The sequence below is a fragment of the Amphiura filiformis genome, chromosome 7 (genome assembly GCF_039555335.1).
Source record: "Amphiura filiformis chromosome 7, Afil_fr2py, whole genome shotgun sequence".
Classification (NCBI taxonomy): domain Eukaryota; kingdom Metazoa; phylum Echinodermata; class Ophiuroidea; order Amphilepidida; family Amphiuridae; genus Amphiura; species Amphiura filiformis.
Window position 1 is genome coordinate 69858468 of NC_092634.1, and position 16195 is coordinate 69874662.

A 16195-nucleotide genomic window follows, 5' to 3' on the forward strand; every position below is an offset into this window, starting at 1 on the left:
TCTTATTTTGATAGTCAAAAAGTAATCAATAATTCTATTGTTGAAGTGGATAATAAGCTTCTACCTTAGATGGCTATAGAACTTTTAATAGCTCCGGTCTTTGTTTGCTTTTGCTAAATCCTGTTCAAGTGGTGGGTTACCAGGCATTGTATTTTGTACAGGTATGCATAACCAACAATTAACAATGAGAGAACTTTCTTAAACCTCGTTGACTTGGGGATGATTTGAAATGACCGCTAATTATGTTGAATTTTGTTGAAGGAGCAAAGTTTATCAAACCATCTGGATATCGTTTGAAGTCAAATGATATACCATTTTAAGTTTATGATGTTTATTTTTAAACACGAAATAAAACAAAATTGACCGGGGAGGAATTTACGGCTCATTCGCCGTGGGACGGTCACATTTGATGTTGAAATAGTACATTGATTGAATTTAATTATTATTTTCTATTTTTTTTATACAGCACATTTAAGGAATACTGAGCAAACTGTTGGAATGGAAACATTAAGGAATACACGGGAATAGAATACCACCATATGGATATTATTAGCTGTTAACACATGGAATTATTACAAATGAAATATCAAAATATGAGAATTTTTTAAGTTGTAATTTTGTACAACTTGGCGTGTGTTTATATTTGTGTGTGTGTGTGTCCCACACAAGCTTGGTGTTTTGAATCACCACTTTCAATCGCACACAAACCACAGCGATGTACGCTGTGCTTGAACACAACCCCGCGGCTCGCAGTGACTGCACCATACTGTCACTCTCCTGGAAGGGTACGGTGCCGGAGAGTGAGAAGGAGAAAAGTTACACACGAAAACGCTGCTACACAGAAGGCTGGTTGGCAACAGGGAATCTGAAAGGAATTGTAGGTGCTACATTTGCAACAAGTCACAGTCACAAAAGTAATTCACCTCCAACAAGAACAAATTTCAATCTGAGAGGACATAATAGTGAGGTGAGTAAATGTAAACCAAGTATTCTCACAGCCAGCCGATAGCTAGTGGCACACGGCTATCTCACCTACCCAGTTGCTAACTTTGCATATATATGTACACACCCTATGGTCCCAATCAAATTCTCATGCTCTGAACAGTAAAAACCAAGCCTCAAAATAAGCCCTTTGGCAATACTCACCCGTTTCATTCGTTGAAACAGCAAAATAAAATATCCAAAATGATATGAGGGTGATTTTATTAAAATATGACATGCTTTAAAATAAATCTCAATGAGTAATATGATAAGAGGTACTCTTTCAAAATATTAACATTTACATGCTAATGCATCTACATCATTATGTGTTTTGTGAAACAGTGCATAAATTTACTGAATGCATTGACTATCTAGTTATTTTATTTAAAAAAAGGATCTGACCCATCATTGTTTTTTTTTTCCATCTAGGTAATTTTAGTCCGATGGAATGAGCCGTTTCAAAAGATGGCCACGTGTGATGCTCAAGGGGTCATCTTTGTGTGGATAAAATATGAGGGCCGGTGGTCAATTGAACTGGTCAATGACCGTTCATGCCAGGTGAGACAAATTGCATATTGTTCTTGTTTCTTGTTGTCAAGTGAAATTGGTTTTAAATTAAGGCTGAATATATCCTTAATCGTCTACATCTGTGCATGTTATTTGTGCTATTGCTTGTAGTGACAACAGAAAAATGTGAGTACCGTATTCATTCCAATAAGCGCCCATGCCCCAATAAGCGCCCACCCAGCGACTTTGCAACAAACACAACATGAAATTATTAACCGCCCATCCAATGTTGTCAAAATACTTCCAGTAAGCTTACCTGTCGAGTGATTTTACATGCATGCATGAGGGAAATTGAGCATCAAAAGCACCCAAAATGTGCACCAAAATTAAATTATGATGCTATTTCATAGTAAGGCTGGCATTTTCGGTCGGGTAAACGGGTATTACCACCGAGATTACATTACCCGGTAGGAAATACCCTCCCGGTACCCAAATTCAAAAAAAAAAAAAAAAAGTTTTTATTTTTTCGGTTTTGTAGTGTCCCTGGACCTAGACCTAAATGCTAGGATCATTCATGGTTGACCTAAAAAAAAAAAAAAAAAAAAAAAAAAATTCAAGATATTTTGTTATTTTTAATATGAAAATTGATAATTTGTATTCATGTCATAGTCTATTAATGATTTCAAAATGCATTCAAATTCAATACATTTTGAAATCATTAATAGACTATGACATGAATACAAATTATCAATTTTCATATAAAAATAACAAAATATCTTGAATTTTTTTTTTTTTTTTTTAATTATGAATTTTCTTTTTTTTTATGTTTATGTCCAGAGATACTACAAAACCGAAAAAACATTGAAAAAAAACATTTTTTTTTTTTTTTTTTTTATATTTGGTGCCGTTACCCCTCTTAAAATTGCGGCGGTACCGGTACAAAATTACATTTTCAAATTCAATACATTTTGAAATCATTAATAGACTATGACATGAATACAAATTATCAATTTTCATATAAAAAATAACAAAATATCTTGAATTTTTTTTTTTTTTTTTTTTTTTTTTTTTAGGTCAACCATGAATGATCCTGGCATTTAGGTCTAGGTCCAGAGACACTACAAAACCGAAAAAATTAAAAAATTAAAAAAATTAAAAAAAAACATTTTTTTTTTTTTTTTGCAATTTCGAGTACCCGGTTTACCCGCCCGAAAAATGCGCCGGGTACCCGGGTACAAAATTACCCGAAAATGCCAGGCCTATTTCATAGTGGGCAGATGTATATTAAAAATACTTCACAATAACCACCTGCAAATGCATTTAAAAGGCCAACTTTGAGCTAATTCTGTCTCAAATTCAGTATTTTTTGCTGCATGGCATGTCACGCATATATTTGTTAGTCGCCCTCAAAAATCAAAAACATTTTGTCAATATAATATTAAATTAATTGTGAGGGCGCACTAACTGTGAGTAACTAAATACCAGAAGACGGTGATTGATGACTCAAAAACAAGGTAAAAAATAAGCGCCCACCCAAAATGACTTTGTTAAGCACACTGGGCGCTTATTGGAATGAATACGGTACATGTAGTCATGCGCCATATCACGGCTTCTATTGGTGTCTGTGTTCTAGCATGCTATTTGCTGTCGAAGTGATGTAATAATCGGATTAACTACCATAGCAATAGGTACAAACAATTTTTGATTATATCGCACTGCACTACAAGCAGGTTACACTCATCACCTGTTCATAGATTGAATACAATACTGCTCTTTGCAAAGATACTACCTGTGCGAGTGATCCTAAGCAGGATATGAATATTTTATAGAATTACCATCCCAGTCTTTATCCCTGATCTTTGACCAGCATTATAGGGCCGGTCAGCCGGCCATTGGCCTGTAACTTTTTGGCCTGGCCGGTAACTTTTCTGACTGGCATCTAGTTGCCGGCCCGACTGGCCGGTAACTTTTTAAGGTCAAGCACGGAGCCTGTAACTTTTTGAGGCATATTTCGAACACTGTCTTTAACATGTATGGTTCAATGAAGAGGTACCACATGAATGTACTAGTGCAGCGTGATATAATCAAGAATTGTTTGTACAGGTGTATTGTTATGGTAGTTAATCCGAATATTACATCACTTCGACAGTGAATTGTTTCAGGACCACATGCTGCTATTCTAAAAGTATTGTGTGTAAAATCAAACATGGTCAAAAGGCCCAGGTCAAAAGGTTAATTTGCACACCACTGTGCAGTCTCTGACACAACTGCACAATCTCTGACACAACTATGCAGTCTCTGACACAACTGTGCAGTCTCTGACACCTCTGTGCAGTCTCTGACACACTGTGCAGTCTCTGACACCACTGTGCAGTCTCTGACACACTGTGCAGTCTCTGACACAACTGTGCAGTCTCTGACACCACTGTGCAGTCTCTGACACAACTGTGCAGTCTCTGACACAACTGCAGTTTCAAACCTTAATCCCTCCAAACACTAAATCTTCTAGGAATGATGTTCCCAAATGTGTCCGTTTCCAATGAAAAATTGTGTATGTGTGAAACGCTTGTAGTCGCCTGCTCCGCAGCCGACTGATGATGATGATGAAACGATTGAATTTAACTTACATACATGTATGATCAATGATGATGATGATGAGACACTGATGATAGTGATTACATTGATGTTGATGATAGTAGTGATGATGACAGTGCTTAAAGGGGGACTCCGGCAATCATAAAATTATGCCTTATATGTTAGAAAAATAATTATCAAGCACGAATCACATTGTTTTATTTAAAACAAACTCATATTGACCATAAAAACGAATAAGAACAGTCGGCTCTCAACACGCGATATTCAAAATTCCCGCTACCGAAATTGTCTAAGTGCAATGACGTAACGGTTATTTGTGTTCAATTGTCGTCAGCCTTCATTGTATTACTGGGACGTCATTGCACTCGGCGCCCGGGAATTTCGAATATCGCGTGTTGAGAAACGGATGTTTTTATTCGTTTTTATGGTCACTATGAGTTTGTTTTAAATAAAACCATGTGATTTGTGCTTGATAATTATTTTTCTAACATATAAGGAATAATGTTGTGATTGCCGGAGACTTCCTTTAATGAAGAAAATGAATTTTGCATAGTAATGTACATGTATGTACATGAGTTGATGATGATGGTAAGAATGATGACCGGTGATGGCAGTGATGATGAAGGTGGTAATAATGGTGATGATTTCCTTTCCTATTACACATTATAGGTGAGTGACTTTGCCTGGAGTCATGATGGTCGTATGGCTCTTATCTGTTATAAAGACGGCTTTGTTCTTGTTGGATCAGTCACTGGTCAACGCTACTGGTCTTCTATGTTGAATTTGGAAGCTCAGTTACTATGTGGGGCTTGGGCACCAGATGATAAACAGGTAAAGTATTTGTTTTCTCATCTAGTTACTATCTCCCTCCATCTTGCCTTCCCTCCCTCCTGCCCTCTGTCACCATTCATTCTTTTTCTCTCCTCTTCTCTTCTCTTCTCTTCTCTTCTCTTCTCTTCTCTTCTCTTCTCTTCTCTTCTCTTCTCTTCTCTTCTCTTTTCCTTCCTTCCTTCCTTCCTTCCTTCCTTCCTTCCTTCCTTCCTTTCTTTCTTTCTTTCTTTCTTTTAATTAATTAATTAATTTAAATTTTATTTTATTTTATTTTATTTTATTTTATTTTATTTTAATTTATTCTTTCTTTCTTTCTTTCTTTCTTTCTTTCTTTCTTTCTTTCTTTCATTCATTCATTCATTCATTCATTCATTCATTCATTCATTCTTTCTTTCTTTCTTTCTTTTCCTTTCTATTCCTTTCCTTTCATTCATTCATTGATTCATTGACTGCATTTGGCATCTTAAGGAACAAACCAAAAGATCAATGACATCCTATAAATGAAACTAGTAAAAAAAACTAGTAAAAAAAAACTTCGGTCTGAAGAATTTGTCATTATATATTTGTAAGCTTTCTTCATCAAAATTATTATTTTATCTTAAACAAGCATTGCAAAACCATTTTCAAAATCATCTACAAATAAATAATTGCAATAATTTTCCAATTTGTAGGCCTATCAGTTGATTAAATTAATGTAAACATTTGAGGGCACATAAAATTATCATAAAATTATGCAATGGTGACTTTGTCTTTGGTGGATATGCCGGTTTTATACCCATCCGCAGCAATACCAGTAGTAACCTTAATGTTCACTAAAAATATAGGCCTACACCGTTTAGTATACCTAAATTAAGGTGGCATGCAGGATCACTCAAAGTGGGAAATTTTAGATATTGTTTTGTATTGTATCTTTAAAAATAATGATGATAAATATAATAGTATACATTTTCAGAAAGGAAATGATACAAGAAATCTAACTAGGGGTTTCCTGCAAAAATGAGAGCAGTTTTTGAGAAAAGCGCCAAATTTGATTTTCCATGCCAATTTTTTTCGGTCCACCATAACAACTTACCCTAAATATTCAAATTGATGAAAATTGCATATTTGTGTTCTATAGACACAAAATTAAATTTGGCGCTTTTCTCAAAAACTGCTCATTTTTGCAGGAATCCACTGTGCTAGTTGGATTCCTTGCATAATTTCCTTTCTGAAAATGTATACTTTTATATACTTATCATCATTACTTTTAAAGATACAATACAAAACAATGTCTAAAATTTCCCACTTTGAGTGATCCTGCGTGCCCCCTTAAAAATAACCCTAAATTTTTCAACATTTCATTATTTACATTTCTGGGAGGGACATCGTTTGAAATAAGCCATATATCGCAGTGCAATTTGCACCCCAAAATTCACCTATTGCAATACAGATTTAATAAAAGTGTGGTGCAAATTTGCGATACGGCATTGTAATGACTTTATGTGTCAAAATGTGAAAAAATTGCACCACACCTTTCAAAATGGGGCGCAAAAATACATCCCAAGACTGGAGGGAGGGTCAGCTGAAAAAGGATACTAGTTACGTTTTTAGGATGTCATCGATCTTTTGGTTTGTTCCCTAAGGTATTGCCACAGATGCATTGGTTATTCATCATGGGGTGCTAATTAGATCTATTATAAACTGAGCTCAAAAAGAAACTTATAATTTTTCACAAGGTCATATCTTGAAATCCTGTCCATCAAATTGAACCAAAATTACACACAGATTTACTTCAATACTCTACTCTTAACACATGTCAGTAACCAAGCAGTTATCCAACTGACACAACAGCAAAATGCACTGACATGGGACAGCTTCCTGGACCACATTCACAGCCCAGTCCTGTTTCATGAAAAAAGTGTATGAAAAGCAGAAAGTGAAGGAAGTCCAGGAAGCTGTCCCATGACAGTGCATTTTGCTGTTGTGTCAGTTGGACAACTGCTTGGTTACTGACATGTGTTTTGAGTAGAGTAATAAGGTAATCCTGTGTGTAATTTTGGTTCATTTTGATCGACAGTATTTTAAGATATGACCTTGTGATTCACAAGTTGTAAAAAATTATAAGTTTCTTTTTGAGCTCAGTTTACTTTTTCATTGAAGTCAAATGGGACAGTTTTCATGCAAAAGATTTGTAATTTAAGATAATAGAAATTGAAGCTATAGGACAAATGTCACAACAATATGTGACTGTATTATTGAACCAAATATGAAACTCAAAAATAAAGGGTTTCTTATTTAAAATCGTAAAAGTCTAGGGATGCTAATTACCGTATTTCCTCGAATCAAGTGTTGCATTTTCCAAAGGGGGGGGGTTTATTAGAGGTCATTTTTAGAACGATAATTCCTATTAAAATCATTAGGTAAGCTTAAAAATCACCCTAAATTACAAACTACGACTTACAAACAGTGACTTCTGGTCCACTTCCGGGTTTCCAACCAGATTTTTGCCGATTATCGACGCTATTATCGACCATGTGTGCAACTTGGTAAGCTTACTACACAAGATAGCATGGAAATATCGGCATTTTTGAACCATCTTGGTTGAAAAAAGTGGTGGGGGCATTTACATGTACTTGAGGGGGGCAACTATTTGAGGAAATATGGTAGGTTAACTCTATGTAAACTGAGTTTAAAAAGAAACTTATAATTTTTTACAACTTGTGAATCACAAGGTCATATCTTAAAATAGTGTCAATCAAAATGAACCAAAATTACACACAGGATTACTTTAATACTCTACTCAAAAAATCTGTGAGAATGCACACAAGATCCTTGCACAGATGATAAAATGGTGCTGCTTTCTGCTTTTCATACACTTTTTTTCATGAAACAGGGCTGGGCTGTGAATGTGGTCCAGGAAGCTGTTCCATGTCAGTGCATTTTGCTGTTGTGTCAGTTGGATAACTGCTTGGTTACTGACATGTGTTTTAAGAGTAGAGTATTGAAGTAAACCTGTGTGTAATTTTGGTTCAATTTGATGGACAGGATTTCAAGATATGACCTTGTGAAAAATTAAAAGTTTCTTTTTGAGCTCAGTTTATGTTACTTGCATAATATCAATACGTATTTAGTTCTGCCGTAAAATAATTTCGCATCCAAACACATGTACTCAATACAACATTTCAATTTAACCTATTTGTATATAATTTTTAACCAGACAAACATGAAGACTCCAAAAATTGTGAGGACTTGAATATGTTTTAAAGGAAATCTGTACCATAAACTAATCAATGGCTAATATAGTTATATACCCCTAAATTAAACATACCAGACGGTCTATATGAATTTCGGAATATTCCTAACAAAGAAAAAGCACTTTTAATCCTTCGTTTCTGCGATTCATGGAAGCCGCCATGATAGCTCCTTTCTGCCACAAGCGGTACAGTGTAACCTTTCACACAGACCCCGGCGAAAGCGTAGTGTTGCTATGGCATTCATGCGATTTCACAGCTTAATTTAGGTTTTAGTGCTGTTTTTACTTTTCGTTCTCAAAAGACATTGTTGATCATAAATATTACTTAAAATACATTTTTTTATGTTCTTCTGTAGTTTTATGGGTAAAAATTGTCGCGTTTTCTTTTGAACGAATGTTGAATCTGAACTTTGGTAGTATTCGCCGTGTCACCAAAGTTCACGAGCGCGAGTGCTGGTGGCACGGATTTCGCTGGTTTCAAAATCGGGGTACCGTTACAGCGTAATAAAATACATCGGGTATCAATATGGCCGCCGCCATGGATTTGCAAAATGACCATTGATCGTCGTAAGGAATTAAGAATTTCTCCTTTATTTGTACGTATATAAGCTTGGGACTTTTACTGTTTGTCGTTTTTATTATTACTGCAACTATATAGCCATTGATTAGTTTATGGTACAGATTTCCTTTAAGAAATGAACCTACTCCAGTTGTAGGTCTATATATTTTTTACTTTTCAAAATGCTAATTTTGCAGGTTTTATTAGGGACGTCGGATGGTCAAATCATAGTTATGGATATACATGGAGCAGTAGTTACACAATGTACCCTTGCTGAGGATCGCTCTATCAAATCATTGCTATGGTCATCAGAAAAATTCCGCATGGTAAATGTGAGTGATAGCGAATCAGAAGATAAACCTGACAAGAAGAAGAGAAAAGGTACATACTCAATGTAACCAATTTCTATGATGCAGTCACTGATGATATCAATTGAGTCAAATTTAATTGAAAATAAAGTCTGTCTACTGAAGATAGCAACAGTCCAAATAAAGTACAATAAATGCTGTCTTCTGAAGATATCAACTAAGTCAAATTTAATTGAAAATAAAGTCTGTCTACTGAAGATAGCAACAGTCCAAATAAAGTACAATAAATGCTGTCTACTGAAGATATCAACTAAGTCAAATTTAATTGCAAATAAAGTCTTGTCTACTGAAGATAGCAACAGTCCAAATAAAGTACAATAAATGCTGTCTACTGAAGATATCAACTGAGTCAAATTTAATTGAAAATAAAGTCTGTCTACTGAAGATAGCAACAGTCCAAATAAAGTACAATAAATGCTGTCTACTGAAGATATCAATTGAGTCAAATTTAATTGAAAATAAAGTCTGTCTACTGAAGATAGCAACAGTCCAAATAAAGTCCAATAAATGCTGTCTACTGAAGATATCAATTGAGTCAAATTTAATTGAAAATAAAGTCTGTCTACTGAAGATAGCAACAGTCCAAATAAAGTGCAATAAATGCCGTCTACTGAAGATATCAACTAAGTCAAATTTAATTGAAAATAAAGTCTGTCTACTGAAGATAGCAACAGTCCAAATAAAGTGCAATAAATGCCGTCTACTGAAGATATCAACTAAGTCAAATTTAATTGAAAATAAAGTCTGTCTACTGAAGATAGCAACAGTCCAAATAAAGTGCAATAAATGCCGTCTACTGAAGATATCAACTAAGTCAAATTTAATTGCAAATAAAGTCTTGTCTACTGAAGATAGCAACAGTCCAAATAAAGTACAATAAATGACATCTACTGAAGATATCAACTGAGTCAAATTTAATTGAAAATAAAGTCTGTCTACTGAAGATAGCAACAGTCCAAATAAAGTACAATAAATGCCGTCTACTGAAGATATCAACTAAGTCAAATTTAATTGAAAATAAAGTCTGTCTACTGAAGATAGCAACAGTCCAAATAAAGTACAATAAATGCTGTCTACTGAAGATATCAAGTGAGTCTAATGGAAAATAAAGTCTGTCTACTGAAGATAGCAACAGTCCAAATAAAGTACAATAAATGCCGTCTACTGAAGATATCAACTAAGTCAAATTTAATTGAAAATAAAGTCTGTCTACTGAAGATAGCAACAGTCCAAATAAAGTACAATAAATGCCGTCTACTGAAGATATCAACTAAGTCAAATTTAATTGAAAGTAAAGTCTGTCTACTGAAGATAGCAACAGTCCAAATAAAGTACAATAAATGCTGTCTACTGAAGATATCAAGTGAGTCTAATGGAAAATAAAGTCTGTCTACTGAAGATAGCAACAGTCCAAATAAAGTACAATAAATGCCGTCTACTGAAGATATCAACTAAGTCAAATTTAATTGAAAATAAAGTCTGTCTACTTAAGATAGCAACAGTCCAAATAAAGTGCAATAAATGACATCTACTGAAGATATCAAGTGAGTCTAATGGAAAATAAAGTCTGTCTACTGAAGATAGCAACAGTCCAAATAAAGTACAATAAATGCCATCTTCTGAAGATATCAACTAAGTCAAATTTAATTGAAAATAAAGTCTGTCTACTGAAGATAGCAACAGTCCAAATAAAGTACAATAAATGCCGTCTACTGAAGATATCAACTAAGTCAAATTTAATTGCAAATAAAGTCTGTCTACTGAAGATAGCGACAGTCCAAATAAAGTACAATAAATGCTGTCTACTGAAGATATCAATTGAGTCAAATTTAATTGAAAATAAAGTCTGTCTACTGAAGATATCAACTAAGTCAAATTTAATTGAAAATAAAGTCTGTCTACTGAAGATAGCAACAGTCCAAATAAAGTACAATAAATGCCGTCTACTGAAGATATCAACTAAGTCAAATTTAATTGAAAATAAAGTCTGTCTACTGAAGATAGCGACAGTCCAAATAAAGTACAATAAATGCTGTCTACTGAAGATATCAACTGAGTCAAATTTAATTGAAAATAAAGTCTGTCTACTGAAGATAGCAACAGTCCAAATAAAGTACAATAAATGCTGTCTTCTGAAGATATCAACTGAGTCAAATTTAATTGAAAATAAAGTCTGTCTACTGAAGATAGCAACAGTCCAAATAAAGTACAATAAATGCTGTCTACTGAAGATATCAACTGAGTCAAATTTAATTGAAAATAAAGTCTGTCTACTGAAGATAGCAACAGTCCAAATAAAGTACAATAAATGCTGTCTTCTGAAGATATCAACTGAGTCAAATTTAATTGAAAATAAAGTCTGTCTACTGAAGATAGCAACAGTCCAAATAAAGTACAATAAATGCTGTCTACTGAAGATATCAACTGAGTCAAATTTAATTGAAAATAAAGTCTGTCTACTGAAGATAGCAACAGTCCAAATAAAGTACAATAAATGCTGTCTTCTGAAGATATCAACTGAGTCAAATTTAATTGAAAATAAAGTCTGTCTACTGAAGATAGCAACAGTCCAAATAAAGTACAATAAATGCTGTCTACTGAAGATATCAACTGAGTCAAATTTAATTGAAGATAAAGTCTGTCTACTGAAGATAGCAACAGTCCAAATAAAGTGCAATAAATATCGTCTACTGAAGATAGCAACTGAGTCTAATTTAATTGAAAGTAAATGCCGGCTACTTCCACTGAGTCAAAGTTTTTTTAAGCCTTCACCTTATACCTACAAATTATGTATCAAATTGATGAGTGCTTTTAAATAACACCTTGGATAAACCTTGGATGTAGCATGTAGCCTTCATGAGTAATGACATAAAAGTGACAGTGGGGAGCTGAGGACCCAATATAGAGGATGCGATATGTAAAACAAATTAATACACCATGCGTCAATCAATATGTATATCTAATTATGCTGAATATTATGGCTCTGTTTTTTTTAAACATGTATCAAAATGCTAAAAGGCACTTTGGGAGACCCCAGCAGAAACGCATGACATACTTTTATGTAGTGTATACCTAGGATAACCTCCCATAGCTTAACAAAATTTGTCCCTGTTTTCTTTCTTTTCTTGAGACAAGACCAAATGTCCAATTGTTAACCGAAATTTGTCAACCAAACAAAAGTGACTAATTTGTTTTGTTTGCAAAATAAAACCAGATCAACTCTGAGTGTTCTGTTCTATATTTTATGAACACATATTAGTACAAGATTCAGAAAATTAAAGATTTACCTGAATAATTTCTAACATGAAAAAAAATTGAGCACTTGAAAATTATGTTTCGGATGTTACATTTTCCGTTAACAATCTTGCTCTATTTTTAACATGGTCTGAGTGATTGTTTTATCTAGTAAAACATGCATAAATACTTTTAATGTATCCCTCAGGACAATATAAATAACTGCAAATGCACATTTAGTATCTGTTGAATGTTTGCATATTATGGTGAAGCATTACTTAAATGGGTCCCACTTTCCGTTAACAGTTTTGTAACATCCGAAAGAATACAAATTGTCTTATGATTACATGAAGAATAATACCAGCTTTAAATTTTCATTATTAAGGGGGTACTACACCCCTGCAAAATTTTGTGGCTATTTTTGCATTTTTCTCAAAAATTATAGCGCATTGGTGACAAATAAGATATGTATATTATAGGGGCAAGAACTACTACTACTGCACTGAAAATTCAGCAACTCAAGGCAAGTAGTTATTGATTTATTGATCAAATATTGGTTTTCCCTCATTTTTGACTGTAACTCCACAACTGTTGTCTGTGCTGAAATAAAATTTCCAGTGCAGTAGTTGTAGTCCTTGCCCTATAATATACATATCTTACTTGTCACCAAAGCGCTATAATTTTTGAGAAAAATGCAAAAATAGGCACAAAATTAGGCAGGGGTGTAGTACCCCCTTAAGTTGAAGTAGACATGACAACAAGTATCCACATGAAAAATGATTACACTTCCTCTTGACCTTGTGTAAAATTTTAGCCACACAACATTTCCGTTAACAATGATAACATCCGAATCAAGTGTAACACAGAAAAAGTGACATTTCATTGAAGAAATTTTTAAATTTCTTATTTTTTAAATTTCTTATTTTTAAATAAGAGGGAAATGAAAGGATCCAATGAATTGGAAATCATGGGAAGACCAGAGCAGAAATATTTTTTGCCATACCTGGGGTTGTTCTTTGTGTGTGCAAAATGTTAACATGTCAAGTTTGTTTTGGATGTTACAAGGCAAAATGTTAACGGAAAGTGAGACCAATAATGGGAAATTATAAAAAGATTTTAGAATATGCACTATGAATGTGAATTTCTAGTAAATATGGTGTACATTCTCATTTTGCTAATATTGCCGACTCCATTTCACCTTTCTAAACCTTGCTAGTGGAAATCATTACAAGTTGTTAGCTCTATAAAAAAAAAAAAAAAAGAGGTTCGTCTTAAGGGATCTAAAATGAGCGTTTATTGGGTTTCGACAGTATTTTTTGTGGGACATGAGAGCACCTCAGACCTATCGAATTGCATTCTGAATACGAAGCATGTCTTTCTGATACCAAATAATTTTCATTTTTGAAAATCACAATATAATACAAATTTTATGACAAATTATAAAAATTTGATATTTTTCAAATTTTGATATATAACAGTCCTCGAAGTAAATTATATAAATCTAATGATATACTCTTAAAGTGTATGTAGCAGGGAGAAAAAGCCGACGGTCAATTGAAAATTTTGACCTTTCATATTGAAGATATGGATTTTTTCCCAAAAGACCTAATTTTTTTGGTGTTTTGGGAAAAAAATCCATATCTTCAATACGAAAAGGTCAAAATTTTCAATTGATCGTCGGCTTTTCATCCCACCTACATACACTTTAAGTATAAATCATCAGATTTATAAAGTTTACTTCAAGTACTGGTAAATATCAAAATATCAATTTTAATGATTTGCCATAAAATGTGTATTAAATTGCAAATTTCAAAAATCAAAATTATTTGATATCAGAATGACATTCTTCGTATTCAGAATGCAATTCGATATGTCTGATGTGCTCTAATGTCCCAAAATAAATACTGTCCAAACGCTCATACCCCAGCCCTTAAAAAGCTGCGGCGCTTTTGTAAAATCCCACGATTTGACAAAAAAACAAATGCAGAAATTTTTTTTATTTCCAAAAAAATTTTTTTATAGTTTTTTCCAGAAAAAATAAATGAAAATCAGACTTTTTCTCAAAATACCGTGAAAAAAAGTCGGGACTAAAAAAAAAAAAAAAAAAAATCACATTTCGCATTTGTTTTTCAATTTCTCGTGAGCTTTGAGACAAACCTTTTTTTTTTTTTTTTTGGCCTAATATCTATTGTCTAATATGCACAATACATAAGATAAAAAGCAACATAATTGATTTGGTTCACTACTTTCAAATTAATTTCATCACTGACATATACACATATCCTAAGAAATTTATTTTAAATTTGAAAAGCAACTTACACTGAATATTTCTCCATTACACTAACAAAATACTTTGATTTAAAATGTGTTTCGGATGTTACCCATTATTTGTTTTAAACAAACCCAAAAATGAAGCTGTAATTTCAATATCTTGATAACTTATTGAAAATGATTAAATGGTTTTTTGTATCATAACATTTATTTCAAGATTGAAAAAGCTGCATTAACTTAAGAAGTAATCATTTTACATAAAATACACGTATGTACTATGTACATATGGTAGGCCCATATTGGAATCACTATGTACAAGTACATATACCAGAATTGAAGAAGGAGAAATACTTACTATGCTTCATATAGCTTCATAATGTTCAATAAAACAATAAATTATCAATTGAAACAAATAAACTACTAAGAAAAATATTCTTAACAACAAAATAAGTTTCATGGGAATTTTTGTTAAGGCAGCCCCTTTGAACTTTTTTTTAAATACACATCAGTTTTTGCATTTATATGTGTTCTCAAATGATAAATGATTTCAAATTGCATTCAAAAACTTCTGAGTTTCCATCATGACAACATACCTGTTGTATATAATGCAATGTTCTCATGATTGTTATTCAACTTCCAACCATCAAGCTTTGTAAAAATGTTAACAGCATGTAACGTCTGAATCACTACCTTTCATTACATGTATGTCAGTATTTGTACATATTTGGAATCATTAGAATATTTTCAGCAGGTTTTCTGATTCAAAGTGATTGGTATTTATGCTGAAATAATGAAATGTCACAAATATTTCCCTCATTTAGTTAAATTAGGTTGAAATTGCCTGTTAACGTAATGTAACATCTGAAACACTCCAAAGTTGGGAAGGTGTAAAAGAGAGCCTGATTATGCTTAAGAAAGGTGTTGCCTTTGCATTATCAACTTAATGCTTCAGGGAGCTAATTAATTTGATTTATTATGATGTCCAGTGCATATTTACAATAAGCATGCAGGTAACAATGTACATTGTATGAATAAATGTGGCTATCAGTACATGCATGTATCTAAATTAAACATATTTTCTTCACAAAGAAGTAAATTTATACCATTTTATGATGATTAAATTTGCAATTGATAGCTTTAATTATCTGACAGTGATTATCACATACATTTTAAAACTAGTGTGTGCTTAGAAATAGGGCCAGATTTCTGCAAATAATGCATGTTAACATAATAATGTAACATCCGAAACCCACAAGTATCTAGAGTTGCATTTTTAAAGTAAAGGCATTATCAAACTTATTTTGGTATGTGAGTACTTGGTTATCATTACCTTGTTCACATATGAATTAGCAATATATGTGGATGAAATTAATTACATTTAGAGCATATTTTTGACCACCAAACCTGATATTTTGCTGTTTAAAAAACCAGAGCCTTATGAAGTATTCAAATACCTTGTTATGCATTATTTATTTGTTTTTAAAGGACAATGTGGATATTATATTGAATTAAACAGCTAATTTTAATCAGTATTGGACCATATTTTGGGGGAATTGTCACTCGTACAAGCCGATGCATTTGAATTGAGGAGCCGAAGTCTTTATGCGAGATTATTTG

At 33.1% G+C, this 16195-nt stretch overlaps 1 protein-coding gene across 1 annotated transcript in view; it reads left to right on the forward strand.

The window, feature by feature from the left end:
* The first annotated feature begins 479 nt into the window (after positions 1–479).
* LOC140157552 (tubby-related protein 4-like) overlaps positions 480–16195 on the forward strand; it is a 47734-nt gene continuing 32018 nt past the window's right edge. The window contains 4 exon segments of the mRNA XM_072180783.1: positions 480–967; positions 1411–1539; positions 4753–4914; positions 8903–9086. Coding sequence (XP_072036884.1) covers positions 716–967; positions 1411–1539; positions 4753–4914; positions 8903–9086 — 727 coding nt within the window. The 5' untranslated portion in view covers positions 480–715.